At 42.0% G+C, this 27,793-nt stretch overlaps 1 protein-coding gene across 2 annotated transcripts in view; it reads left to right on the top strand.

The window, feature by feature from the left end:
- gkup (glucuronokinase with putative uridyl pyrophosphorylase) overlaps nucleotides 1-27,793 on the top strand; it is an 88,699-nt gene that overhangs the window by 2,751 nt on the left and 58,155 nt on the right. For both annotated transcript variants that reach the window (XM_059956861.1, XM_059956860.1), the window contains exons 2-8: nucleotides 7,465-7,571; nucleotides 8,706-8,750; nucleotides 10,016-10,169; nucleotides 10,253-10,324; nucleotides 12,578-12,666; nucleotides 18,174-18,330; nucleotides 26,255-26,332. In XM_059956861.1, the coding sequence (XP_059812844.1) occupies nucleotides 7,465-7,571; nucleotides 8,706-8,750; nucleotides 10,016-10,169; nucleotides 10,253-10,324; nucleotides 12,578-12,666; nucleotides 18,174-18,330; nucleotides 26,255-26,332 (702 nt within the window). The remainder of the gene's footprint in view (nucleotides 1-7,464; nucleotides 7,572-8,705; nucleotides 8,751-10,015; nucleotides 10,170-10,252; nucleotides 10,325-12,577; nucleotides 12,667-18,173; nucleotides 18,331-26,254; nucleotides 26,333-27,793) is intronic.

Genomic DNA, 27,793 nt, shown 5'->3' with positions numbered 1-27,793 from the left:
CCCCCACCCAGACGGTCTCAAAGCTCTTCGCTTCTTTTTGGATTCCAGATCTAACCAATTCCCCTCTACCACCACTCTCCTCCGTCTAGCGGAATTAGTTCTTACTCTCAATAATTTCTCCTTTGGCTCCTCTGATTTCCTCCAAACCAAGGGTGTAGCCATGGGCACGCGTATGGGTCCCAGTTATGCCTGCCTTTTTGTTGGCTTTGTGGAACAGTCCATGTTCCAAGTCTATACAGGTATCCGTCCCCCTCTTTTCCTTTGCTATATCGACGACTGCATTGGCTCTGCCTCCTGCACGCATGCTGAGCTCATTGACTTCATTAACTTTGCCTCCAACTTTCAACCTGCCCTCAAATTTACCTGGTCCATTTCTGACACTTCCCTCCCCTTTCTTGATCTTTCTGTCTCCATCTCTGGAGATGGCTTATCTACTGATATCTACTATAAGCCTACAGACTCCCACAGCTACCTGGACTATTCCTCTTCCCACCCTGTATCTTGCAAAAATGTTACCCCCTTCTCACAATTCCTCTGTCTCCACCGCATCTGCTCTCAGGATGAGGCTTTTCATTCCAGGACGAAGGAGATGTCTTCCTTTTTTAAACAAAGGGGCTTCCTTTCTTCCTCCATCAACTCTGCTCTCAAATGCATCTCTCCCATTTCCCACACATCTGCTCTCACCCCATCCGCCCGCCTCCCCACTTGGGATAGGGTTCCCCTTGTCCTCACCTACCACCCCACCAGCCTCCAGGTCCAACATATAATTCTCCATAACTTCCGCCACCTCCAACGGGATCCCACTACCAAGCACATCTTTCCCTCCCCTCCTCTTTCTGCTTTTCGCAGGGATCGCTCCCTACGAGACTCCCTTGTCCACTCGTCCCCCCCCCCCCATCCCTTCCCACCGATCTCCCTCCTGGCACTTATCCTTGTAAGCGGAACAAGTGCTACACCTGCCCTTACACTTCCACCCTCATCACCATTCAGGGCCCCAGACAGTCCTTCCAGGTGAGGCGACACTTCACCTGTGAGTCGGCTGGTGTGGTATACTGCGTCCGGTTCTCCCGGTGTGGCCTTTTATTTATTGGTGAGACCCGACGCAGACTGGGAGACCGTTTTGCTGAACACCTACGCTCTTTTTTCCAGAGAAAGCAGGATCTCCCAGTGGCCACTAATTTTAATTCCACGTCCCATTCCCATTCTGATATGTCTATCCATGGCCTCCTCTACTGTCAAAATGAATCCAAACTCAGGTTGGAGGAACAACACCTTATATACTGGCTGGGTAGCCTCCAACCTGATGGCATGAACATTGATTTCTCTAACTTCCGAAGCCTCCTGTCCCATGATCCTTTCCCTTCTCCAGCTCTGTATCCCTTTTGCCAATCACCTTTCCAGCTCTTAGCTTAATCCCACCCCCTCCGGTCTTCTCCTATCATTTCACATTTTCCCCTCCCACTACTTTCAAATCTCTTACTATCTTTCCTTTCAGTTAGTCCTGACGAAGGGTCTTGGCCCGAAACGTCGACAGTGCTTCTCCTTATAGATGCTGCCTGGCCTGCTGTGTTCCACCAGCATTTTGAGTGTGTTGTTTGAATTTCCAGCATCTGCAGATTTCCTCATGTTTGAAATTTAGCAGTGCTTGTATTGCCTTCAATTATTCTGTTAGTCTCTAATATTAAAAACCTGTACTTCATCTTTAATGCGTAACAGTTAAATACATCTGTACAATGCATCATTCCTTTTGAAAGTACTTTAACTGTTTGCTGCCATGCATCCAAAACTTGTTACAGATTTGTGGAATGATTGGAAAAACTCTCCTTTATAGGCTCAAACACTCCATGCTTCTGTTGTGATTGCTGGCAAACTGCAGGTTTTCTAATTCTGATATAACTGCAAGAGGATAAAAGAGGCTTGGAAACACAGACACAGTTTATGGTTATGTTATTGTGAAAGTTACAATGTTGCAGCTACTCTTGTAACAGTTTTCCCTTCCTGTGAATGGTAACAGAGAGGCCTGATCTGCCAGGACTCATCATGAAGAATAATGCCAACTGATTGAGTTTATAGAGATCAGAAAGAATTTGGTAAAGAAGTTTAAAATCAGAATCAAATTTATTATTATAGACTTGGCTAACATGAGTCCTGATGAAGGGTCTTGGCCTGAAATGGCAACTAGTTATTTCTCTCCAAAAATGTTGCCTGACCTGTTGAGATCCTCCAGCATTTTTTTGTGTGTTACTTGGTATTTCCAGCAACTGCAGAATCTTTTGTGTTTATGACATGAAATTTGTTTTGTGGCAGCAGTGCAGTACAAGGACATAAAATTACTATAAATCACAAAAATAAAGAATTTATTGAATAACCTGAAATAACAGTCTTGGATTCATAGACTGTTCAGAAATCAGCTGGTGGAGGGTAGAAATTGTTTCGGAATCATAGAATGTGGATCTTCAAGGTCCTGTACTTCCTCCCAGATTGTAATAATGAGAAGATGGCATGCTCTGGATAATAGTGAATATGGGAGTGAACAAGAAGGAGCAATGATCTGCTGAATAAAAGTAGAATCTGTTGGAATAGAACAAGAAAGAACTTTGAGTAAGACAAGTGATGCAATTATTGACTAGGAAAATTCCCTTGAATTTGTAGACTGATTTATGAAATTTCATTTGGTTGTTCATCTGCAGTAAAAATATTAGTTTGTACTAGGTGGGGGCCGGCTAGTGGCATAGTGGCATCAGCGCTGGATTTCGGAGCGAAGGCTCCCGAGTTGGAATCCAGTCGGCGCCCTTGCACGCTTTCCATCCGCGCTGAGTTGAGCGTTGAGCTAGCAACTCGGCCTCGTAAAAATAAGAAAGCCTGCTATAAAAATGCCGTCCCGATAACTCCACTCAGAGTTAAGGGCTTTCTTCTTTTTCTAGGTAGAAGTCCTTCTAGGTAGGACTGGGAACAAATCAGGGACATGTTGGTGTATCTGATGCTACATGCCTGTAATGCTCCTCCAAGAGTTTCTCATTGCACATGTGCCTACATGTTCTTGTGCATATGATGATAAACTTAACTTTGACTGTGAGCTGCAAATGGTTTGGTCCCAAAAGCAAGTGGGAATTGCTGGACATCCTCTGGGGTGTGGGGAGAAAATAACTAGCATTTCCATTGGGCCTTTTATACCCTCAGGGCATTCCGAAGTACTTTATATCCATGTACCATGTTCTACGATCTCTAAAATAGTATAGGAAATGTAACAATCAATTTGTATCCAGCGAGCTTCCTCAAAGAACCATGAGCTGCTGACTGGATAATCTGGTATCTTTAGTGTTGTTAATTGAAAGATAAATATTGACAAGATTAAATAGAATAATTATTATGTTCTTCAAACTACATCATTAAACAGGTTATCTAATTGTTGATCATGTTTGTTATTTGTAGCAGAGACATTTCAAACTGTACTTGGTTGGATCTAAGGCGCTTCAGGATTGAAAAGTGCTATATAAACTCAAGATTTTTCATTAAATATGAAAGTCTCATTCCCTGAATTTATTTTTATTTAGTGTTAAATCATGGAACAGTCCTTTCCGGGCCATTGAGCCGCTCCGCCCAGCAACCCTAACCCAACTACAGGACAATTTACAATGACCAGTCACTAATCTTTGGACTGGAGCACCTGGAGGAAACCCACGTGGTTCAAGGGGAGAATGTTTAAACTGCTTGCAGATGGTGCCATAATTGAACTCTGAACTCTGGAAAGGTCCAAGCTATGATAACATTGTGCTAACTGCTACCTACCATGGTGCCCTTGTTCTTGGACAACCAGAGGACCTCGGGGTTAAGGGTGACTTATTGTCGTGGGTCTGCCTTAGAAGAAGATGGTGCATAGGGAACGAGAACTGTCATGAAGCCAGAGCTTGCCAGCTCCAGAGACCATTGTTCAGGCTTGACCTTGGATGCTGTGTGTGTGGAGTTTGCAAATTCTTGTTGTGACAATATTTTTTTCTAGGTGTTCTGGTTTCCTCCCATGTCTCAAAGACATGCCAGTTGATTGGTTAGGGTCGAATGTGGATGCTGCATCCCAGCTGTCTATGTGGTACACAAGCCAAAGCAGTACAATATGGAGAGCAAGCTATTGCCCATGTAGCAAGCTCCCCCTCTCCATGCATCTGATGAACCCAAAGGAACGGCAGAGGCCGATACAGTTTGGTATCAGCAGGGTCGCAGGAGATGCCAGTCAGCGTTGAACTCAATGTAAGACTTCCTTAAGGACTCCAGCTCCGGATTTTCCCCTCAGGGTTTACTCCCAAAGCCTTCCCTTTGAGTGGGTATAGCTGCAAGACAGTGGGGGTTTGAGATCACAGTTTTTCCTTCTAGATGAGCTGCCCACCATAGCTGACAAGCCCCATTTGCTTGAAACAACTGTTTTTAAGGTGTCAGCAACTCACCTTTGTCCCTTCCCTTGTCAGTAGAAACAGTTCTGTTGTGCTTAGTAGTTAAGCCACACGTGAAGGCCAGGAGATGGACATGGTTGTCAGAGGCTATTTGAGATGCACGTCATTGGGAGCATTTAATAGTTAGTGGGAGCTTGTCCCCATTACTATCCCTGGCTATAACAACCTTATGGAACCATAGGTAAATTGCCCCTACTGTGTAGGTGAGCAGTTGAATCTGGCAGGAGATTGGAAAATGTAGAAGAAATACAAAAAAGGATTAATGTAGGATAAGTGTGTGAGTAGTTCATGGTTGGTGTGGACTCGGTGTCCTGAAGGTGCTTTTCTATGCTGTACCCTTCTATGGCTATGATATATAAACTCATTCACAGATGGGACTGACAGTGACTGATAGGAGGCTTGTGAGGTAGTCACTCCTTCCATTTATCCATGACCTGTATGTGTTCCTGAAGCATGGACTGGAGGCTGTCAAAATCAGCTGTTCTCCACTTTGAACAGTCATGGATCAGAGATTCCCTTTCAGTGGGACTTAGAGGACATACTCAAAGCCTTTCCTTGGTCAACCCAGTAATCTTTCCCAAGACAGAGTTTAGAATAGAATGTCTATATCAGGAGTCCAGGATCAATATAAGTGATGTAGCTTATAGTGTAATTCTGGCTTCAGCGCTGAAGGCTTGGGAGCTGACATCGGCCAGCTTGTTCTTCCAGTGACTTTGGAGGACTTTTCAGAGATGGTATTAGTGGTATTTTTCCAGTGCCATGAGATGTCTGCTGTAGTTAGTCTAGGACAGGCATGGGCAAACTACGGCCCGGGGGCCATATGCGGCCCGTTAAGCTTTTTAATCCGGCCCGCAGAACTTGATGAAATTATATTAATAAACCTTGTTAACGTTTTTTCCCCCTGCAATTCTGGCGTTTTCCCAATAGATGACGCACTCTATATACATTGACCTTTGTTGAGGTGCAGCGTATTACTCCACATTTGCGCTTTACTCTTTGTTCGGCTCGACCTATTTGTGTGAACAGGCGCTCAGCGTCATGAACATCAACAAAGCCAGCCACAGATCCAAGTTAACTGACCAACACCTCAGATCCATCCTGAGAATCGCCACAACAAAACTAAATCCAGACTTCGATGCGCTGGCTAAAAAGGGAGACCAACAACACTGTTCCCACTGAAATTAAAAATAAGTTTCTTCATTGTGTTATGTAAAAAATGCATTTGAAAATTTTTTTTCAATAAGCCTTACATGTTACATGTCATTTCTGTTAAGTGATGGACATGAGTAGTGCGCAGGTGCACGTACGTTCTCAAAATAAAAAATGCGCTCCAGATCAAATAATGCGCTCTGCATACTGGCACGCTGTCACTGTTCTGTCCTTGTGCTGGTCATTGTTGAGTTTTGGCACAGGGGACAATTGAATAAGAAGGAGCAGGACAAGTAGACCTGCATCTCCTACCGTTTTTGAAATAAAGACAGTCAGGAGGAGAGTGATGATGATAATATCTTGAAGGATAACAGAATTTTCAGTGCTTTAAAATAATAACTGTTACTATTAAAAAAAAGCTGTATTTTATTCATTTAATTTTCAGTGTTTTAAAAGTCATTTCAATAAATACCATGGGACTTCAAAGACAGATATTTTGTTGTAATGCATTTGTTCATTTTCAATTGAAATTAAAGCACGTGTTTTCTACATATCCCATAATATTTTATTTTCTCTTATGAGGTGTATTACCAAAACACTCCGTCCATCTGCTCCTGGTCCGGCCCCCCCTGTCAAATTTTAGAACCCTTTGCGGCCCACAAGTCAAAAAGTTTGCCCATCCCTGGTCTAGGAGCATACAAGAGGACAGGAATTACTGCTGCCTGGGAGACTTTTCATCTTGTACAAGGTTTCAAGTCTTGTCTTTAAATACTTTTTAAACTCATTTGATCAAAAGCCTCATTTGTTGAGGGCTATGATGTTTCATCACTGATGTCTGCACTGAAAGGTGGCTCCCAAAATATCATAAATGGGCTATGTTTTTCAGTGTCTCACCATACTCCTTATTTTCTGAGGGTACTGTAAGTTCAGGTCCTGCATTGTAACGAGAAAATCTTTGTGCGAGTTGAATGTCTTCACCACTGTGGTCTTTGGCGTGCATGACAGGGGCCTGTGCACGTGTAGAGTATTTTAATGCTTGTTCTGTTCTGTCCTAATAAACAAAGTTTTGAAACAGATGAGGGGAATTTGCGTCTTTCTGCCTAACTGGCTGGATTCACTACTCTTTTGGCCTAACAGGCCTGATGGTCAAATCCCCTGAGTCGGTGTGTGCAGAAGTCAGAGGCCTGATGCCTGCAAGTACGTTGAAGATTCTGAACCATCTTGACCTGCGGCTGGAGGCCTGTCTGTGTGTGAATTGGGGGGGGGGGGGGTAGGAGGAAAAGGGGCTGTTTTGCTGTTGTTCTGCTGAACATTGTGGGCATGCCGTGCTGGCATCAGAATGTGTGGCGTCACTTGCAGGCTGCCCCCAGCACATCCTGTGTTGGTTGTTAATGCAAATGGCATATTTCACTATATGTTTTGAAGCACGTGTGGTAAATAAGTCTGAATCTGCAGCACGGTGAGTTGGTGGAGGTCCCTTGTTTTGTGGATATTGGATTGATGGCCCATCCCCTCAGTTAGTTCAATGAAAGTGTTGACAATATCTTGGCCCTCCCCTTCTGATGACTGCAAATTTAAGTGTCACCTGTAAACTACAGCTTGACCACATAAATTTGGGTAATCTGGGTTCTGAAAGTGTCATCACTGTAAGACTAACTACGGATGGTTTGTTAGAAGTAAGAAACAACATTGCAGCAAGAAAGATTGTCCTGCTAATTTTCTTAACGATGCAACCTTGTTTGATGCTGGTCTTCACCAAGAGTGGTTCCATTGCTGACTTGCTGGTTAATATCGCTGCTTTCATACATACCAGGAACAGAGATCACATGCTATTTAGGCTGTTGTGACATTATTTGTATTTTCTATCCAGAATGAAGCAACCGGCCTATATTCCCATTTGGAGGGAATCCCAAAGGCTCTGTTACCTGGAGTTGGTGGGAAGAAGATCTTGGATTTCTGGTGGGAAGTTGTTAATATGTGAGTGGATTTTTGTTATTGTTCCTCTGCTTGGAAGAGCTACAGTTGTATTAACTTCAAATATGTTTCTGGTCAGAATAAGTTATTTGTGTAAGAATAAGCAAATCTAGGAGATGGTTTGAAAGCAGTGGATAGTGAGGAGGTGAGGCATGACCACTGGATGTGAACTGAGGAGATGAGGTAAGCTGTTCTCATTAAATCATTCAATTATCGATTCAACTGAGTCCTGAGGAAAGATCTCAGCCCAAAACGTCAACTCTTACTCTTTTCCATAGTTGCTGCCTGGCTTGTTGAGTTGCTGCAGCATTTTGTGTGTATTGCTGATTGAATATGCTTGTGTAGGAACTGAGATCTGAAGAGTGTTTGACATCAGGGAAATTTGTAAGATTTTATTGAAGACGATGTGATGCGAGCCAGGGTTCATAGATTTAAAATTTTAGGAGAGAATTACAAAGGAAGAAGGAAAGTACTGAGTGAAAATACTTAGCCTTCCATTGCCTGTTGAGGTGGTGAAAACTGAATCCATCAGTTTGTTAAAAAGGGAAGGCACTTGACAAAAGAATAATTTCCTAAACGCTGAGATTAACTGAAGGCCACTACTGGAAGCCACTGGTCAGGAAGGGCTCCCTTTGTGCCACAGTAATGCTTGGATTTGGGTTGTAGGAGTGTTTAATTGGCTCTCTTTCATCTTTGTTCAATCTGAGTGGCCACCTCTTTTGCCTCTGACTCGAGTGTGGATTTTGACGGCCTAGCAGAGATTCGAGTGGAAAATTTGGGTAGGAACTCTAGTGCAAGACAGGAGAAATGCTGTGTTCTCAATGGCAATTTTCAGATGAGATGAGAGCAAAAAGAAACCCCATGACGTTATTTTGGATAAGAATGCTCCCTGATGTCATGACCCATGCATATGCTTCAAATTACATCATTAAATCATGTACCCTGTTGTTTAAATTGGATCTTGATCTGTAGAAGCTAGCAGCCATGTTTTCCACACTACAACACTTTTCAAAAAGTATATTAAGCACTTCTGATGTTAGAGGCTGTGAAAGTTTCTAAGACAGTGTTCTTTTTTCTATATAACTTCACCGTGGTTTTACTTTGCATATATACGTATTTCCTCTGTTCTGTTTGCAGGCGTAACCTCTTCAGTCAAGTCTACCTCGTCACAAATGCGGACAAGTGAGTGTGTTTGTTTGGCTGCTCAGATTATGGGTGAAATAAAGTCAAAGTCAAATGCTGTCTGCTGTAAATGCAAAGGAAGGAAGCTTTGGAAAGTATCAGAGCCAGGTAGCATCTGCAGAGAGAGGAAAATGGAAGGTGAATGGTTTCAGCTAAATTTCAGCAGGGAAAGAGTGAGGGTGGGGCTCAAAATGAATAAGATGCAAATGTCTAAGGCAGGACAAGTAAATGGCTGGGATCCATTATGCATTTTTCAGAATATGTACTGGTTGAGCAAAAAAAAGTGAATTGCATGCTGGAATCTAGTCAGAGGGAAGCTGTAGGTTGTCAGACATGGGAGTGAGTTACCAGCTAGAAGTTTAACTGAGGGTATTGTACAGTATTTCATGGAATGTTGCAGAATCACCCTTTCCAGTCCATTTCTACGTGCCATTAAGAGAGTGTTGATTTGCCTGCTGGAAGCATTGCATTCCCAGTGGTGAAGGAATTAAAAAAGCACTGTGAGGACAGGAATTTCCAACTTTTAACCCAGGGAGAGTGAGCCAATGTCAGTGAGAGAAGGTTGCATTCTCCTGTCATTTTTCCCTCTTCAAGTCATGGATTTGTAATGTGTGACTGGAAAAAATTCAGCCCTGTTACCACAGTGCATTGTGCAGATCTGTAGTCATAGTTACTTACCACGGTTACTACCTTGTTCAGATCAGTGTCAAATTTCTTAACTGAATTCTTGAAGCTTCATCCACACAAGTGGGGCTATTCCATCACTTTTATGGTTTGTAGATGGTGACGGGGCAAGGGACAGAGACAGAGTTACTCACCAAGAGACAGCCAGCCTGATTTATCATGTAAGGAAAATAGACGTCAAATAAAAGACACAGAAGCATCTTACAAGCTGGAAACTAATTAAGGCAGTGAGTAGATTTAACACAGAATAACTCAAGAATGGGTGAGTTTTTGGCAGATTAAATTAATGGGAAGGTTTGATATGGTACATTGTAATACAGAACTCTGCCATGTGTGGTCCCAAGCCCGGCTGTGAAAGGAGGAGGGTTGGGACTGGGGCTGGCAACCCCATCCTGTGAAAACCCAGATCTAGAGAAATGGCAACAGAAGCTCCAAAGAGCTCACTCCTGGGAGAGAAAGGATCTGGCGAGCTGCTGTCGGCAGCCAGTAGGGCTGATGGACTTAACTAAGCTTAAGTATCAAATGAAGCTGAAATATATCCACTCAGCAACTGTGGATTTAACGCACTTTTTCACTTTCAGATACAAGTACTATGAGCGATGGGCAACTGCCAATGACTTCCCAACAGAAAACATTATTAATGATGGTTCAACTACCAATGAAACACAGTTGGGTGCTGTGGCTGACTTTGAGCTGGTGGTCAGTAGCAAGAAGTTCAGTGATGATGTCATGGTGGTATGTCTTCCTTACGTGATGACACTTCGAGGCTGTGTATGCATGCTAGAAATATTCTAATATCACAAGATTTGTATTTCCAGATTGCTGGGGATATGCTGTGTGAAGATCTGAACTTTGATATCGCTGAGGTCCTCAAGTTCTTCAAGTTTAAGGTCAGGTGGGAACTTCAGTTCCTTGTTTACACATGTTTAGTTGGTCCAAAAAGTCCTGTTTACATAAGGAATCTTAAGGAAAAATGTTGGAAGTTTAGTTTCATGTTCTTACAAACCATGAATTATGTACAAGCAAGTGTTTGGGATAGATTTGCCACGTGCTGCAGTGCTGTGGGCATCATGAACTTAGCTTGCAGTTGCACTTCTGACTTGTGAATTGTTTGAGTTACAAAAGAGCTCACAAGAATGAAACCCATACACTGGGGAGAACCTGTAGTTGCCTGAAAGGACTTCCCAAAAAAAATTATTTGGGACCTCTCAGTATGTATTGCTCATTGCTAATTATCAGAATCCGGTTTAATATCACCAGCATATGTTGTGAAGTGTGTTAACTTTATGGCAGCAGTACAATGCAATACATAGTCAATAACTGTAGAGAAAAAAACTGAGTTACATTAAGTGTACCTGTGTCTATTAAATAGTTAAAATAAGTAGTGCAAGATAACAAAAAATAAAAGTAGTGTGGTAGTGTTCATTGGTTCAATGTCCATTTGGGAATCGGATGGCAAAGGGAAGCTGTTCCTGAATCGCTGTGTGTGTGCCTTCAGGCTTCTGTACCTCCTATAATGTGAAGAGGGCATGTCCTGGGTGGTGGGGATCCTCAATGATGGACAGTGCCTTCCGAAGGCACCGCTCCTTGAAGATGTCTTGGATACTACAGGGGCTGGTACCCATGATAGAGTAGACTAATTTTACAAGTTTCTGCTACTTGAGAACTTGAAATTGTCCTTGAGAAGGTAGTGGAGAGCTGCCTTCAACCACTGCAGTATTTCTGGCAAAGATACTCCCACAGTGCTGTAGAGGAGAGAGTTCCAGGATTTGGAGCCAGCAACAATGAAAGCAAATTGGAGGGGAATCAGAGGTGGTGGTGTTTCTGTTTATGTGCTTCCTTTGGGGGTTGAGGTTTCAAGTTTTGGTGTAACTGTGGTGAGTAACTGCATTGTATTTTGTAAATGATCTCCAGATTTGGATTCAGATTTATTTATCACATGTACATCAAAACACAGTGAAATCCATCGATTGCATTAACAACCAGCACACCCGAGGATGTGCCTGGAGACAGCGCGCAAGTGTCGCCACACGTTCCAGCGCCAACATAGTATGCACGCAATGTTCAGCACAGCAGCACAAGCAAAAAGAGCAGCAAAATAAGCCCCTTTCCTGTCCTTCCCACCCAGTCAAACATCCAGACAGGCCTCCAACCACAGGACAAGCCTGGTTACGGGCCTTCAGTCCTTATCCCCGGATGCCAGATTTGCAGGTATTGGACCTCCAGTTTCAGACTTCTCCCCAGGACACCGATCATAGGTTTGACCTTCGGGGTTTAGAATGGTGAGCAGGGTATTAAACCAGTGAACTGCTTTCTCACAGACAGCAAGGCCTTCAGCTCCTGAGTCAACCATTAAGCAGCCAATTTTGTATTATTGCTACCCTAACCCAATTTATTCTTCCCCTGTTCCCATCAATTTGCACCCCCCCCCCCATATTCTACTGTTTACACTCCAGGTTCAATTTATGGGGGGGGAAACAGGAACGCTTGGAGAAAGCTCATTTAGTTCTTGTGGTTGCGGGAGGATGCACCAAACAGTACAAGAGTTCAGACTTGAACCCGCCTTTCTTGACTGCCGAGGGAGCTGCTCCACAAGATGCTGCCTCACCGCTCAAGTGACACCAGCTCAATTCTACTGCACTGCCCCTTAGTTCTGTATGGTGCTGAGCAGTTTGAGAATTGTTAGATAAAGGTTGTCATTGTTTGGCACATGTTCATTGAAGCAAGCAGTAAAATGTGTCATTTGCACAGTCCAGATATGGGCTAGGGGCAGCACAAGTGTTTCCACACTTCTGACGCCAACGTTGCATTCCCCCAACTTACTAACCCTGATGTCGATGAAATGTGGGAAGAAAGTGGAGCACCTGGAGAAAACCCACATGGTCACGGGAAGAACGTACAAGCTCCTTACAGACAGCAATGGAATTGAATCCCAATGGTTGTAATAGTGTTACGTGAGCCACTACACTAGCGTGCCATTTGCAGCTGCACTTTTCAAGGAAAATGGAAACTATGGCATCGTACTGCTGATGTGCTTTGTAGGTAATGGAAAGGGCTGTAGGGGTAGAATGAATTTGCAAGCAGTGTATCTAATCAGTTTGACTTGCCAATGGTGACTACTATGCTTCTGTGTTGGCTGACAGAAAGGTGAGCTGGCCATTTACTACGAGATGGAAGAAGGCGAGAAGACTGAATCCAGGGGGATAGTTGAGGTGTGCCCCCATACACACAGGTACTGTAGGTCACTGATTGGAAAGGGCGAGTTATTTACTGTGAATCAAATAATCATCAAAATGTGCAGAATCAAAGCATCCAATCTGCCCATCCATGCTTTGTGTTTCGAAAGGCAGTAGTGACTACTTCTATCTGCCAGACCTGTTTTTCTCCTTCAAGTCAATTTTGCACCTGCCTCAGCCTGTGCAGGTAATGTTGCAGATCACAGCAATTCCTTGCATAATAGAAATGCCTCTCTCTGTCTTTAATCATTTTGCTAATTATCTTGAAGAATAATTCTCGGCCACTGACCACCATTTCTTCTTATTTGTTCTAACATCATTCACTTTTTTGAATTTTTAGAGTCATATGGCAGGAAGCAGGCTGTTCAGCCCCCTGGTCCATGCTGACTAAGATGCATATCTAAGTTGCTCCTATTTGTTCTGCATTCGGCCCATAGCCCTTTAAACCTTTCCTGCCCAAGTCTATTCTAAATATCATTAATGTATTTGGCTCAACCACTTCACCTGGCAACTCATTCCATGTATTGATCACTGTCCATGTGGAAAGGTTGCCTCCTTCACCTCCACCATGAACATATGTCCTTTAGTTCTTGATTCCCCATCTCTGGAAATAAGACTGTGCACATTCACACAATCTATGCCCCTCATGATTTTAAACAATTCAATTGGTTTTGAGTGATTTTATACACCTCTGTATGATCACCCCTCATTCCCCAGTGACTAAAGATTGGAGGATCGCTCATGTTGTTCCGTTGTTTAAAAAAGGCTCTAAAAGTAATCTGGGAAATTATAGGTTGGTAAGTTTGATGTCAGTAGTAGGTAAGTTATTGGAAGGGGTACTAAGAGATGGGATCTACAAGTATTTGGATAGACAGGGACTTATTAGGGAGAGTCAATATGGCTTTGTGTGTGGTAGGTCATGTTTAACAAATCTATTCGAGTTTTTTGAGGAGGTTACCGGGAAAGTGGATGAAGGACGGCAGTGGATGTTGTCTACATGGACTTCAGTAAGGCCTTTGACAAGGTCCCGCATGGGAGGTTAGTTAGGAAGATTCAGTCGCTAGGTATACATGGTGAGGTAGTAAATTGGATTAGACATTGGCTCAATGGAAGAAGCCAGAGAGTGGTAGTGGAGGATTGCTTCTCTGAGTGGAGGCCTGTGACTAGTGGTGAGCCACAGGGATCAGTGCTGGGTCCATTGTTATTTGTCATCTATATCAATGATCTGGATGATAATGTAGCAAATTGGATCAGCAAATTTGCTGATGATACAAAGATTGGAGGTGTAGTGGACAGTGAGGGAGGTTTTCAAAGCTTGCGGAGGGATCTGGACCAGCTGGAAAAATGGGCTGACAAATGGCAGATGGAGCTTAATGCAGACAAGTGTGAGGTATTGCACTGAGGCTAGAGGAGAAAAAAAAACAGAGGACATGGGTTAAGGGTTTAAGGGAGCATTAGGGGGAGCTTCTTCACAATGAGAGTAGTGGGAGTGTGGAATGAGCTGCCAGTTGAAGTGGTGAATGCAGGCTCACTTTTAACATTTAAGAAAAACTTGGACAAGTACATAGATGAGAGGGGTATGGAGGGATATGGTCGAAGTGCAGGTCAGTGGGACTAGGCAGAAAAATGGTTCGGCACAGCCAAGAAGGGCCAAAAGGCCTGTTTCTGTGCTGTAATGTTCTATGGTTCTATAGTCCGGTCTGCTCAACCTCTTGCTATAACTCAGTCACTTGACTCTTGGCAACATCTTTGTAAATCTGTAAAAGAAAACAATTCTAGCTTTTCCAGTTTTTGTAGTAACAACACAATTCTTTTTATTCTGAAATATTGTACATTTATAAGAAAAATCATCAATGAACCTTGAAAGGAGATAAGAGGTTGGATAATTGAATCCTTAGTGGAAGAGGTAGATTTGGAGAATAAAAGCAGAGAACTTGAGGGGTGAAATCTTAGGGAGAAAATGCCAGAGTCAGAGCCCAGGTTGAATGCTTGGTTATCAGTAACTGAGTGATTAGATCTGTTAGAAGAAAAGGAGGATTGCAAAATCTCAGAGGAGCTAAGATTATGGCGAATAGGAGAGGCAAATAGCAAATGGGATTATAAAGTAAGGCTCTTTAAATGGATGATTACTGGCCCAAGGGCTTATGTAGATCAGCAAACAAGGGGTTGTGAATGAAAACAAGTGATTAAAGAATCACAGGGACTTGGGTGCGTTTCAAGCACCAGGCGTTTATTATCCATGTACTGTAGATATAATATCCAGTGAAAAGAGTCACAAAAAATTTTGCATGATATCTCCACAGGACAAAGGGAAGATTTCAGAATTGTGCATAGGCACAAGAGATTCTGCAGATGCTGGAAATCTTGAGCAATACACACAAAGTGCTAAAGGACCTCAGCAGGTCAGGCAGCATTGATGGAGGGGAATAAACAGTCAATGTTTCGAGCCAAGACTCTTCATTAGGACTTCATCAACTGATGAAGACTCTTGGCCTGAAACGTCAACTGTTTATTCTTCCCCCACCCCCACCCCCAGCTGTAGATGCTGTCTGACTTGGTGAGTTTCTCCAGCATTTTGTGTATTTTGCTCATATTTTCAGTTCTTCTGCAAACCAATAATATTAACAATTGATTACATGCCTGATAAGGTACAGGGGGAATAGTTTAGCCATCTTATGAATGGATGATAGACATCTCTGATGCTAACCAGACACCCTGTTCACTGCCTCTGAGCCAGAACAATGGCTTTGGTATTCTGTGACCTTTTCAGTATCCAGCTCAAAGTGCCTCATTACTGATAAGCAGACGTGCAATTTATAAGGTCTGACAGAAATGGAATGTTTAGTCCCATATTATCTAGTTTATTCTTCATTTTGTAACATTGTCTGTGACCGTTCCGTTCTGTAAATGATCTATTTATGCATGCTTGCTTTTGTGAAGCTGCCACTTCAAGCAGGGTGAAAAGTAAGTTGGGATGATTTCAGGTCATTTGGTTGAGTCTTGCACATTGATGTAATTCCTGTAAATTTCTATCTTTAACGTCCTTTTTAATGTTTGGTGGGCAGAGCAGGATACAATCTGGAGAAATACATGGAATTCATAATTGTCCATTTCAGTGTAGAACTGTTACCTGCAAGACATAAACAGAGGCATTGGCTCCTTTATAGACTGAGATTTCTTGAGAACGTTTTAATGCTTTTGTAAAGCAGCTGTCCAAAGTTACCATGATTGCTTTCCAAAAAATTATGGATCTAAATTTAAAATATGCCCTAAAAAGACTTTGCAGCTTTTTTCATCAATGGTTGAAATCCACTCTGAACTTATTGATACAAATGCAATTGATATTAAGTTAAAGTGCAAGTGTAAGAAGGACAGGTGAGCGAAAATGGGGAACAATGGTAAAATGCTTGAATTAATTACCAAGGAAATAGCTGAAGGATACTGGGAAAATAATAAAAGGCTTGGATAGAGACAGCATTGATTTATTAAACAGAAAAAGTGTGTTTGACAAGTTGAAGGTTCTAGTTAGATAAGAGGGCATCAGTGGATATGGAGTATTTTACTTTCAGCTGGTGTTTGAAAAGGTGCACATATGAGGCTATTAACCAAGAACATGTGTTAGAGTATGATTTAATGGAGGATGAATAAAAGGAACATATTTTAGTTGGGAGACTATGACTAGTGGTGCCATAAAGATCAATACACAAAACCAGATGCCAGTGCTGGTTGTGAGGAGAATACAGAAATGCTTTAGCGATGTTGATAGACTAAGTTAAATGAGTAAGGATATGGCAGATGGAATATACTGAGGAGAAATGGAGGAAATGAGGAAATCTGCAGATGTTGGAAATTCAAGCAACACACACAAAATGTTGGTGGAACACAGCAGGCCGGGCAGCATCTATAGGGAGAAGCACTGTCGACATTTCGGGCCGAGACCCTTTGCCAGGATGAAATGGAGATTATCTATTTTGGTATGAGAACAGTAGAAAGGTGAAATATTTTGTAAATGGTGAGAGATTGAATGGCGTTGATGTGTATTGGATGACTTCATATGTAAATTATTAAAGTTGACTTGCAGGTCCATCAAGTAATTAAGGCAGCAATTTACAGAAGGATTTGAATGCAGGACTCAACACTTCAAGAGTTATTGACTGTACTGGGGGAGTGCAATGACCTTGTGCAGTCATCTCCATGTAGTGGTTTGATTCAGATGGAGGAAATTCAGCAAATTGGGCCAATATCAATGGGATTTAAATGAGGTGATCTCACTGAAAGATCAAAGAAATTCTCATGAATCTTGGCAGGGTACAGGCAGGGATAATGTTTCTGGCTGGGGTGTCTAGAAATGGGTGTTACAAACTCAAAGTTGAAAGTTAGCCAATCAGTACTGAGGTGGGAAGAAATTCTTCAGGAATGATTTTTTGGAATTCCCTAGCTAATTGTGCTGTTGGAGCCTATTCACCGTACATATTCAAGACAGAAGTTGATAGATATTTTTATAGTAAGAGAATCGAGACACATGGGATAAGTGCAGAAACGAAGGCTTGATGTAAAATGTTTTACCATGTGATATTATTGAGTGGTGGAATGGGCATCTGAGTCCGTACCAATGTTCCCTCTATCTTGTAATGACCAGTGTGCACAAAAATCTTGTGCTGTGTATTTTTTGTGCCCAATGACAACACATGTGCACACTGAATTTTATATATAGTGGTATTCATTTTATCAGCTAGCAAAACACTGTCAATGAGAACTTTGATCTCCTCTGGGTTTGATCACTTTTGCTCTCACTCATCTGCACTCATAAAACACAAGTAGCAGGCCTGTCATGGGTAATAAGGGTTTTCTCATCAGAGCTTTTGCACAGTGTCCATATGTGATTTGCTTGCTAAATGATGCTTTAAAGAGTCAAGTTTGCAAATATCACTTCACTTCTTCCCACTTGCAAATTCCCCAGCAACTTTTGATCATGACAAACACACACAGGTCGCACCAGTTTCTGTATTGTACATAAATATTTCTCATAGCTGCATGTTCCTGACCTCATGAGCTTTCAGTGGAGCAGTTTCTACTGTTTCATTAAGCTATTCCGCTTTAAATGAACGAGCAGTTCTTTTGCGCTTCACGCCCTTTGCTTCTTTGGAATTTGATATAGTGAATCAATAATCTCTTCAATTTAAAAAGTCTTGATAAGCCAGTTCTAAAATCTGTAGACAAATCATTGCAAACTCTACCTTGTCAACACTGTCCACGTCAGAAACTAGAAAATGAAATATGATTGACATATTAAGTATATTTCACAACGAGGTGAAGGGTGACAACCTTTTGTGCATAGTTTAAATTTCTTTGTGCACTAGTAGCAAAAGATGTGTGCGAGTGCACACCCACACCCTCACACATACCCACTGGTCAGTAGTTTATTCCTGCTTCAGTTTCATATGTGTACAGATTTAATAGCAAGTCCATTTGTACTAAAACGCTTGGGATTCTCTGCTTTCAGAATCACCAAGTTTTATGAGAAACCATCCGCAGATACCACAGCATCAAGGCTCGCCAGTGTGGTTTTTTATTGTTTCCAGAAACAGACACTGCCCACTCTCGGAGAATATTTAATTCAGTATCCACAGGTGAATGATCGAGGTCTTGGGAAGTACATGGTGAGAAAACCTTTCTATTTTTAGATTCCAAATTCTGTCAGTACAGCAAGAATGCTATATGCAATAAAGGAGTTGTTCTGCTAACACTCAATGTTAAATTTTGAAAGTGTATTAAGCAGGACAATGAGACAAAACTCCCTGAAAGAAGGGTCACAACATTTTTGAGTGCCACTTGTGTGGAGGTGAAAATACTGAACTTCAGTCATGACAGGTATTGGAGTCCTGTGATGGGGTGATAATTTCTTGCAGTTTCCTAACAATTGTGCTGGGAGGCTACATCCACACTTGACCAGATAATTTTGAAAATGCCGGTTTCATGTAAAAATGATAGACATCCATACTATGCGTTTTTGAAAATATCTCTATCCACACTGAAATGAAGATTTCAGCGAATCTCCTCCTCCTGCGCATGCACAGGACACATCTACCGAAAACAAGCGACATGTTTGGTGTCGAATCTCACCATAAAAGTGCGCGTTTGTGTAGTTATAGACGAGAAAAACTTAAAATGATGGACAGCTGTTGGCTTTAGCGCAGGAGAACTTAAAAAAAAAAACAAATACTAGAGCGTATGATGGCAACCGACAGGGAGTTCACGGACAGATTGACCCGGCTGACGACGAGCATCGAAAAACTGACCAACTCTGTTGCATTAATAAAACACCTTGTTAAATGTATAAAACATGTCTGCATCAGTGTTATCTTGTATTTCCATACAATGTTACATTAGGCTGTTGCACATCTATTGTCAGAGAAGTACTTGCATAAGTAGGTAAACCACCTTTATACGAGCAAGGACAGAAAACAGGGCAAAGTGAGTATACTTATTTATTCAGTAAGTTATGGGTCAAGGTATTTGGTGAGTACATTTCTAACTCTTCTGGCTTCAGTCTCGTTGCCGTATGTTCTGAAATTGTTAGATTGCGTTCAAGAAAACAATGAAATGGTGCACTGCCGCCACCATCTGTTCTGGCACATCATGACAGCGTTTTTAGATTTCTCTGGTTACCCCGTCCACACTGCTCCGGCCAAGTGACATTTTCAAAATTACATACTCTGGAGAGCGTTTCTGAAATTCTCCATTTTCGGGAGAGGAAAACACCGTTTTAGTGTGGACAGTGGGTCAAAACAAAGAGAAAAAGCTTCGGTTATGGATTTATCGGGTGTAGTGTGGATGTAGCCTGAATCTCCATTTGGTCTAACTTGCTTCTGGCTCAATTACCCTTTTCATTACAATTGAGTTAAAGCATTACTGAAGGAGAACATGTCTATATTATTCAGGCATTGCTTCAAGTTCAGCTTCTGGAAAAAATGCAGCTTTGTCACTCACATGGGGTGTATCATGGGTTATTTTAATTCCGAACACTGAAAATCCTGCCTTAGAAGCCTTATTCTGGTTGTGCTTATCGGACTAAGAGGCCATGTTGATTAAAATGGATTTAGTAGTGTATTAGTATCTACCAAAATTCCTCTTGTGTGAGAATAAAGAATGAGGAGGAATGATCTCAGATAAGAATCAAGCAGCTTACTGCTATGTTGGGAAGTACTTCCATGCACAAATAGAAGTAAAAAGATTGAATTGTATTCTCAAAGGCTGTGGTAAATTACAATGCAGTTAAGGTGGAAACTGGAGGGAGTCGTAGTCAAAATCTGAATGTGGAGCCTATTCAGGACCATGTATAAATAGGAAAATGAGGCTGTCTGGATTAATTCACAAAGAGCTGGCATAGGCTCAGAGGGCCAAATGGCTATCACCAGTGTTGTTATGATTACACAATTATTTTCTCTGAAGGCAGAAGGATTAAAGATATTAAGGCCATAGGGCAGCACAGTAGCATAGTGGTTAGCACAACCACTATGGGTGCTCTGGTTTCCTCCCGTAGCCCAAAGGCATGCCAGTTGCTAGGTCATTGTAAATAGTCCCGTGATTCGGTTAGAGTTAAATCAGGCAGCGTGGCTCAAAGAGACGAAAGGGCCTGTTCTGTGCTGTATCTTAATAAATAAATAAAGATTCTAAAAAAGAGACTGCCAAAAGTCCTTCAGGCATTTCAGCAAACATGGGACAGGACAATGGAGCAGCAAATATTCAGTAGATGCTGTCTTCAGCCTTAGTGATCCAGCTCAAGTCCGGTGCTGTCTACATGGAGTTTCCACCTTGTTCCTGTAACTTCATGGATTTGGTATTGGCCACTACTAGGTAGCCTTTTTGCGTAGTTGAGTGGTAGGATCTTGAGAGAGGGTAGTTGATGGGAATGTGGGAAGAGCAAAATGAGTTGGGACAAGTTTGATGTAAAATAAATGGATACTTGATGGTCCATGTGGGCTTAGCAGATCAAAGGACCAGTTGTTCTATATCTCAATGACACTCTGCTATTGACTAGGTGCAGACTTCAATTGTCAGACAACTAAGCCAAATTGGAAGAAGGGTGGGGTAGTGGGTATAAAGAGAAGCTTAAACTTTATTGCTTTTTGAAAAGCTGATGGGTGAGGTAGACAAAATTGTATGCGTGTGTATGTATGTATATATGTATATATATAAGGAGTACACAGGGAAATCTTTTCTGTGTAATGGATTTGTTCACTGACTTTTATGAATACTGCATTGGGGGCCCTCAACTTACAAGTAGGAGGGGTTATCCCCCACAGCTAGACATTTCCTCTAGCTCAATGCAGGGTCATCTACTAGAGACCTCAGCCTTGGAATGACAAGTTCGTTGCCAATTTTGTTGTTATTTGCGTTTCTTGTTTCTTATTTGTTCAGGGAGTAGATCGATTAAATTTTATTCTAATTTAAATGGTACGTTGACAGATAAATACAGATGGCTAAGGACAAGGTAAAATTCATTTCTTTTAATGTCAATGAGCTATTAAATCCAATCAAACATAAGAGAATTTTATCCAATTTGGAACAATTTGATTCATACTGGGAAAAATGGTTTAACTACATAATGCCTCATAGGTCTGATTTTATTCTCACAAATCAATGAATCTGTTATAGACAATAGACAATAGGTGCAGAAGTAGACCATTCGGCCCCTCGAGTCTGCACCGCCATTCTGAGATCATGGCTGATCATTCACTATCAATACCCAGTCCCTGCCTTGTCCCCATATCCCTTGATTCCCCTATCCATCAGATATCTATCCAGCTCCTTCTTGAAAGTATCCAGAGAATTGGCCTCCACCGTCTTCCGAGGCAGTGCATTCCACACCTCCACAACTCTCTGGGAGAAGAAGCTCTTCCTCAACTCTGTTTTAAATAACTGACCTCTTATTCTCAATCCATGCCCTCTGGTACTGGACTCTCCCAACATCTGGAACATATTACCTGCCTCAATCCTATCAAATCCTTTAATTATCTTAAACGTTTCAATCAGATCCCCTCTCAATCTCCTCAATTCCAGCGTGTACAAGCCCAATCTCTCCAATCTCTCTGCGTAAGACAGCCCTGCCATCCCAGGAATCAACCTAGTGAATCTACGCTGCACTTCCTCAATTGCCAGAATGTCCTTCCTTAAACCTGGAGACCAAAACTGTACACAATATTCCAGGTGTGGTCTCACCAGGGCCCTGTACAAATGCAAAAGAACATCCTTGCTCTTGTATTCAATTCCCCTTGTAACAAAGGCCAACATTCCATTTGCCCTCTTCACTGCCTGTTGCACTTGCTCATTCACCTTCATTGACTGGTGAACTAGGACTCCTAGGTCTCTTTGCATTTCTCCCTTACCTAACTCGACACCGTTCAGACAATACTCTGCCCTCTTGTTCCTACTTCCAAAGTGGATAACTTCACATTTATTCACATTGAATGACATCTGCCAAGTATCTGCCCACTCACTCAGCCTATCCAAGTCTCCCTGTATTCTCCTAACGTCCTCTTCGCATGTCACACTGCCACCCAGTTTAGTATCGTCAGCAAACTTGCTGATATAGTTTTCAATGCCCTCATCTAAATCATTGACATAAATCGTAAAGAGCTGTGGTCCCAATACAGAGCCCTGTGGTACCCCACTAGTCACCTCCAGCCAGTCTGAGAAACACCCATTCACTGCTACCTTTTGCTTTCTATCTGCCAACCAGTTTTCTATCCATGTTGAAGCCCTGCCCCCAATGCCATGAGCTCTGATTTTACTCACCAATCTCCTATGTGGCACCTTATCGAATGCCTTCTGAAAATCTAGGTACACAACATCCACTGACTTACCCTCGTCTAACATCCTTGTTACACCCTCAAAAAACTCCAACAGATTAGTCAAGCATGATTTGCCCTTGGTAAATCCATGCTGGCTCGGCCTAATCCTATTTCTGCCATCTAGATGTGCCACTATTTCGTCCTTAATAATGGACTCAAGCATCTTCCCCACGACTGACATTAGGCTAACAGGGCGATAGTTCTCCGTTTTCTCCTTCCCTCCCTTCTTGAAAAGTGGGACAACATTAGCCACTCTCCAATCTTCAGGAACTGATCCTGAATCTAAGGAACATTGGAAAATGATTACCAATGCATCCGCAATTTCCTGAGCCACCTCTTTTAGAACCCTCGGATGCAGACCATCTGGACCCGGGGATTTATTAGCCTTCAGTCCTACCAGTCTACTCATCACAGTTTCTTTCCTAATGTCAATCTGTCTCAATTCCTCTGATATCTTATGACCCTGGCCCATCCATACATCTGGGAGATTGCTTGTGTCCTCCCTGGTGAAGACAGATCTAAAGTATGCATTAAATTCTGTTGCCATTTCCCTGTTTCCCATAACAATTTCTCCCAATTCATTCTTCAAGGGGCCAACATTGTTCTTAACTATCTTCTTTCTCTTCACATAGCTAAAAAAGCTTTTGCTATCCCCTTTTATATTCCTGGCTAGACTGAGCTCATACCTGATTTTTTCACTCTGTATTGCTTTTTTAGTTAAGATCTGCTGTTCCTTAAAACTTTCCCAATCATCTGTATTCCCACTCATCTTAGCCCTGTCATACTTCTTTTTCTTTAATGCTATACAATCTCTGACTTCCTTTGTCAACCACTGTGGCCCCTTCCCCCTCTTTGAATCCTTCCTTCTCATTGGAATGAACTGCATTTGCATCTTTTGTATTATGCCCAAGAATATCTGCCACTGCTGATCCACTGTCTTTCCTGCCAGGGCATCCGCCCATTTAACTTTGGCCAGCTCTTCCCTCATGGCTCCGTAGTCTCCTTTATTTAATTGCAACACTGACACCTCTTATCTGCCCCTATCCCTCTCAAATTGTAGATAAAAACTTATCATGTTATGATCACTACTTCCTAATGGCTCCTTTACTTCAAGATCACTTATCAATTCCTGTTCATTACACATCACCAAGTCCAAAATAGCCTCGTTCCTGGTTGGCTCAAGCACAAGCTGTTCCAAAAATACATCCCTTAGACACTCCACAAACTCCCTATCCTGGGGTCCAGCACCTACCTGATTCTCCCAGTTCACCTGCATGTTGAAATCTCCCATAATGACTGCATTACCTTTAGCACATGCCAATGTTAACTCCCTAATCAACTTGTACCCAATATCCACGCTACTGTTTGGGGACCTGTACACAACACCCATTAGGGTCTTTTTACCCTTACTGTTCCTCAGCTCAATCCACACAGACTCTACTTCCCCTGTTCCCAAGTCACCTCTTGCTAAGGATTGAATCTCATTCCTCACCAACAGGGCCACCCCACCCCCTCTTCCCATATTTCTGTCTCTACGATAGCACGTATACCCTGGTACACTCAATTCCCAGGCCTGATCCCCTTGCAGCCATGTCTCCGTTATCCCAACAATATCGTAGTTCCCCATTTTCATCTGAGCTTCAAGCTCATCTGTCTTATTTCTGACACTACGCACATTCAAGTATAGAATTCTTAGCCCATTCCTCCTCTCTTTGCTTAAAACTCTGTCTACTGTACCTAACCCAGCTCCTTGAACTTTCATCGGGCAAATTGCACCCTGAATTTTGATGACCTTCTCAAGATCACCCAAACCTTGTACACATTTAATCCCATGCACCTTCTGACCAACCCTCTGGATCTGGATCCCTGCCCCCTGCACATCTAGTTTAAACCCCCCCGAGCAGCACTGGCAAATACTCCTGCAAGAATGTTAGTACCCCTCCGGTTCAGATGTAGACCATCCCTTCGAAACAGATCCCAATGTCCCTGGAACAAAGACCAATTATCCAAAAACCTGAACCCTTCCTTCCTGCACCATGCTCTCAGCCTCGTATTAATGTGCATAATCATTCTATTCTTCGCCTCACTCACACGTGGCACAGGTAGCAATCCCGAGATTGTCACCCTGGAGGTCCTGCCTTTCAGCTTCACTCCTAACTCCCTGAATTCTCTCAGCAGGACCCCCTCACTCACCTTACCTACATCATTGGTCCCTACATGGACCACTACATCTGGATTCATGCCCTCACTCTCAAGAATAGCCTGCACCCGATCTGAGATGTCCCGGACCCTGGCACCAGGGAGGCAACATACCATCTGAGACTCCCGATCTGCCCCACAAAATCTCCTATCTGCCCCCCTAACTATAGAGTCCCCTAAAACTATCGCTGTTGTTTTTAAAAAAAAAATCACTCCCTACATGTACATAATTCTTTCCTTTTGCTTGTTTTTTCTTTCCACTCTTTATTATGAGTATATACCTTAGATAAATACTTTGTGGAGATTTGTGATATATACATATATATGGTTATATGATATATAGGTACAATGTCTGAAATACATCTAATGGAAATGTTTGTTTGATGATGAACTTCAATAAAAAAAAATAAATTACAAAATTGTAAATAGTAGGGAAAGAGCATGCCCCAATGTAATCTTATACTGCTGTCTTAAATCCCTGCACTCATGAAACTCGGACATAATAAACAAAAACAATTGGGCTTTGTCAGGATTTACCAGATCAGTCAGATGGTTTTCTTGAAATTTGATCTTGAATAGTGGTTCAGGTGGTTAGGAACAGGCTGGTTTGCTTTAAATCATGACAGGCCCAGTCAGAGAATGTGCTTTGATAATATCTTGCATTCTTCATTTTCTGTTGACTCTTTTAAGAGGAGTAACAGAAAGATCTATATTCGCCCAAATACTGTGGTTGTTTTTTCGCAGATGTTTTGGACAATTTATCCAAAGTTCCAAAAACAGCAGAACACCCAAAAAATGCTGGTGGAACACAGCAGGCCAGGCAGCATCTATAGGGAGAAGTGCTGACGACATTTCGGGCCGAGACCCTTCATCAGGAAAAACAACAGAACGTTATTCTCATTGACTTTTATCATAAAATTTGTTGTTTTATGGTAATAGTACAGTGTAATACATAAAAAATTACTATAAATTAAATTAAGAATATATATTTTAAAAAGTGCAAAAACAAATGAATGTTAATTGGTTATATCAGCACAGAGGGAAAAACCACTAACAGAACCTAATGTGTTGAATTGGGAGGGAACATGTCCTATCCAAATGTCTTTTACAGAAAGATGACTTCTCCAGTGGTACTGTTTTCCTGTATGTCTCCCTAAATTTTGTAAGATGGGGCTTGAATTTTTGATCATTTTTTAAATTTAGATCTGAGTGTATTTCCCTCTGAGGTACTTGTTTTGCTGCTGTGTACAGCGAAGTCCCTGTGTGGCCCTTAGATCATAAGAGGAGACAATGAGAATGATAAAAGGAAAAAACGGATAAGTGAGCTATTTTGTTACAGGATTTTGAGTTCCTTTGCGTACTTACAAAGAACAAAACTATTTCCTTAGGGATATGGGGAGAATGCTGGGAATTGGGACTTGCTGGGTGGACAATGTAGACTGCATGGATTCAGTAGGCCGAAGGCCCTGTGTATACATATTGTATTGCTTTATAACTCTTTGTGACGATTGAAACCTTATTTTCATTTCAGGAATGGCTCATCAACAAGACAAATATCCCAGTATTTGGAATGAAGTTGCCAACAGGATTCCAGCTCATCGGTCAAGTGGTAAGACTCGACAACAAACTCTGCTTTTGGGTGTGGATTGCTGCCACTTATAGCAATGTACTCTGTCCCACAGTTTCTCTTTCTCTGCTCCTAACTTTAGCCATGACATCAAACAGGCAAGTGGAATGTTCAGGGAACACAGAATTAGACTTGGGGAGATTAATGGCTAGCAATTCATCCTTGTCGATAGCATCCAGCATGTTGTTTTCAGAGACTGGGTATAATGAGCTGATGCTATTGTTTAATGGAAATGACCAGTGATAGTTTTGTAGGCACAACTGTATAATTGTAGTGGATGATGCAAAAAAGAGGAGAATTTTGGACTGAATAACCTTATACATTAGTAATCTCTATTTTAAAATATCTTTTATAACCCAAACCATTTTGATCTCTGTAACCACCTTGAACTCAACATCCCAATGACCAATCTGCGTCTCCAAATTCCATTGGCTTTAATGTCCTAAGTCCTAAATTCTGGTGCTCCCTCCTGGAGCAGTTCGCCTCTTTAACATTTTTCTGAAAGCTAGTTCCTTGAATCAGTTTTGAGCCACCTAAACAAACACCTACATGGTTAGATGTTAGATTTTTGTCTGACAAGAGCCCTGTAAACATCGGGATGTTTTGCTAAACTGTTGTTGCCCTAAGTTTCTGGCAGCTCTTAACATGCAAGTCTGAGGCAGAACTTTGCAAATAATTACCTTGTCCTGACAAGACCTGTCAGTGCAGCAACACCATGTTCTGTAGTCAAAGACCTATTTATCAGATGGTATGTTGAGAACCTTGGACACATTTATTACAAAGTAAGGTTCCAAATACGGGTGTAAGAAATATTTTCTTGACAGCTGGATTCCTTAATTTTGCAAAATTTGGGAGGGCAGTTATTTTTGCTGAATGTGGAAGAGTGAAACTGGTGCACAGGCATACTTCAGCACTGAGGTCTTAAGCTGTGGTAAAATACAATCCAGCATTATCATTCATTGATCTAGAAACACGAGCTTGAATATTTTAAAGTTTTTTTTTGGGACCTAGGCTTCACATTTAAGGCTAGCATTTATTACCCATCTCTAATTGCTCTTGAGACAATGATGGTGAATCACGTCCTTGAACGATTGTAGACTTTCTAGTGAAGGTACCCCCCCCCCCCCGCATTATTGGTTCTGGGGAGGATGTTCCATGGTTTGGATGCAGAAATGATGATTGACTGTTAATGGGCAATGATATGTTTCCAAGACAAGATGGCATGAGTCTCAGAGGAGAACATTCCATTTTTGTTGAAGCTATTGTCTGTCATTGTTGCTGGTTTGGAAAGTGATGTCTGAGTGGCCTAAGCAAATAAATGTGGGGTAGTTTGTAGATGGGGAAGACTGTAGGCAGTGAGCATCGGTGGTGGAAGGAAGGGAGGAATCATTGGCATGTGTTGTGAAATTTGTTAACTTAGCAGCAGCCATTCTATGCAATACA

The sequence above is a fragment of the Hypanus sabinus genome, chromosome X2 (genome assembly GCF_030144855.1).
Source record: "Hypanus sabinus isolate sHypSab1 chromosome X2, sHypSab1.hap1, whole genome shotgun sequence".
NCBI lineage: Eukaryota > Metazoa > Chordata > Chondrichthyes > Myliobatiformes > Dasyatidae > Hypanus > Hypanus sabinus.
The sequence above is the reverse complement of the archived record's forward strand: the minus strand, read 5'-3'. Positions and strand labels throughout refer to the sequence as shown.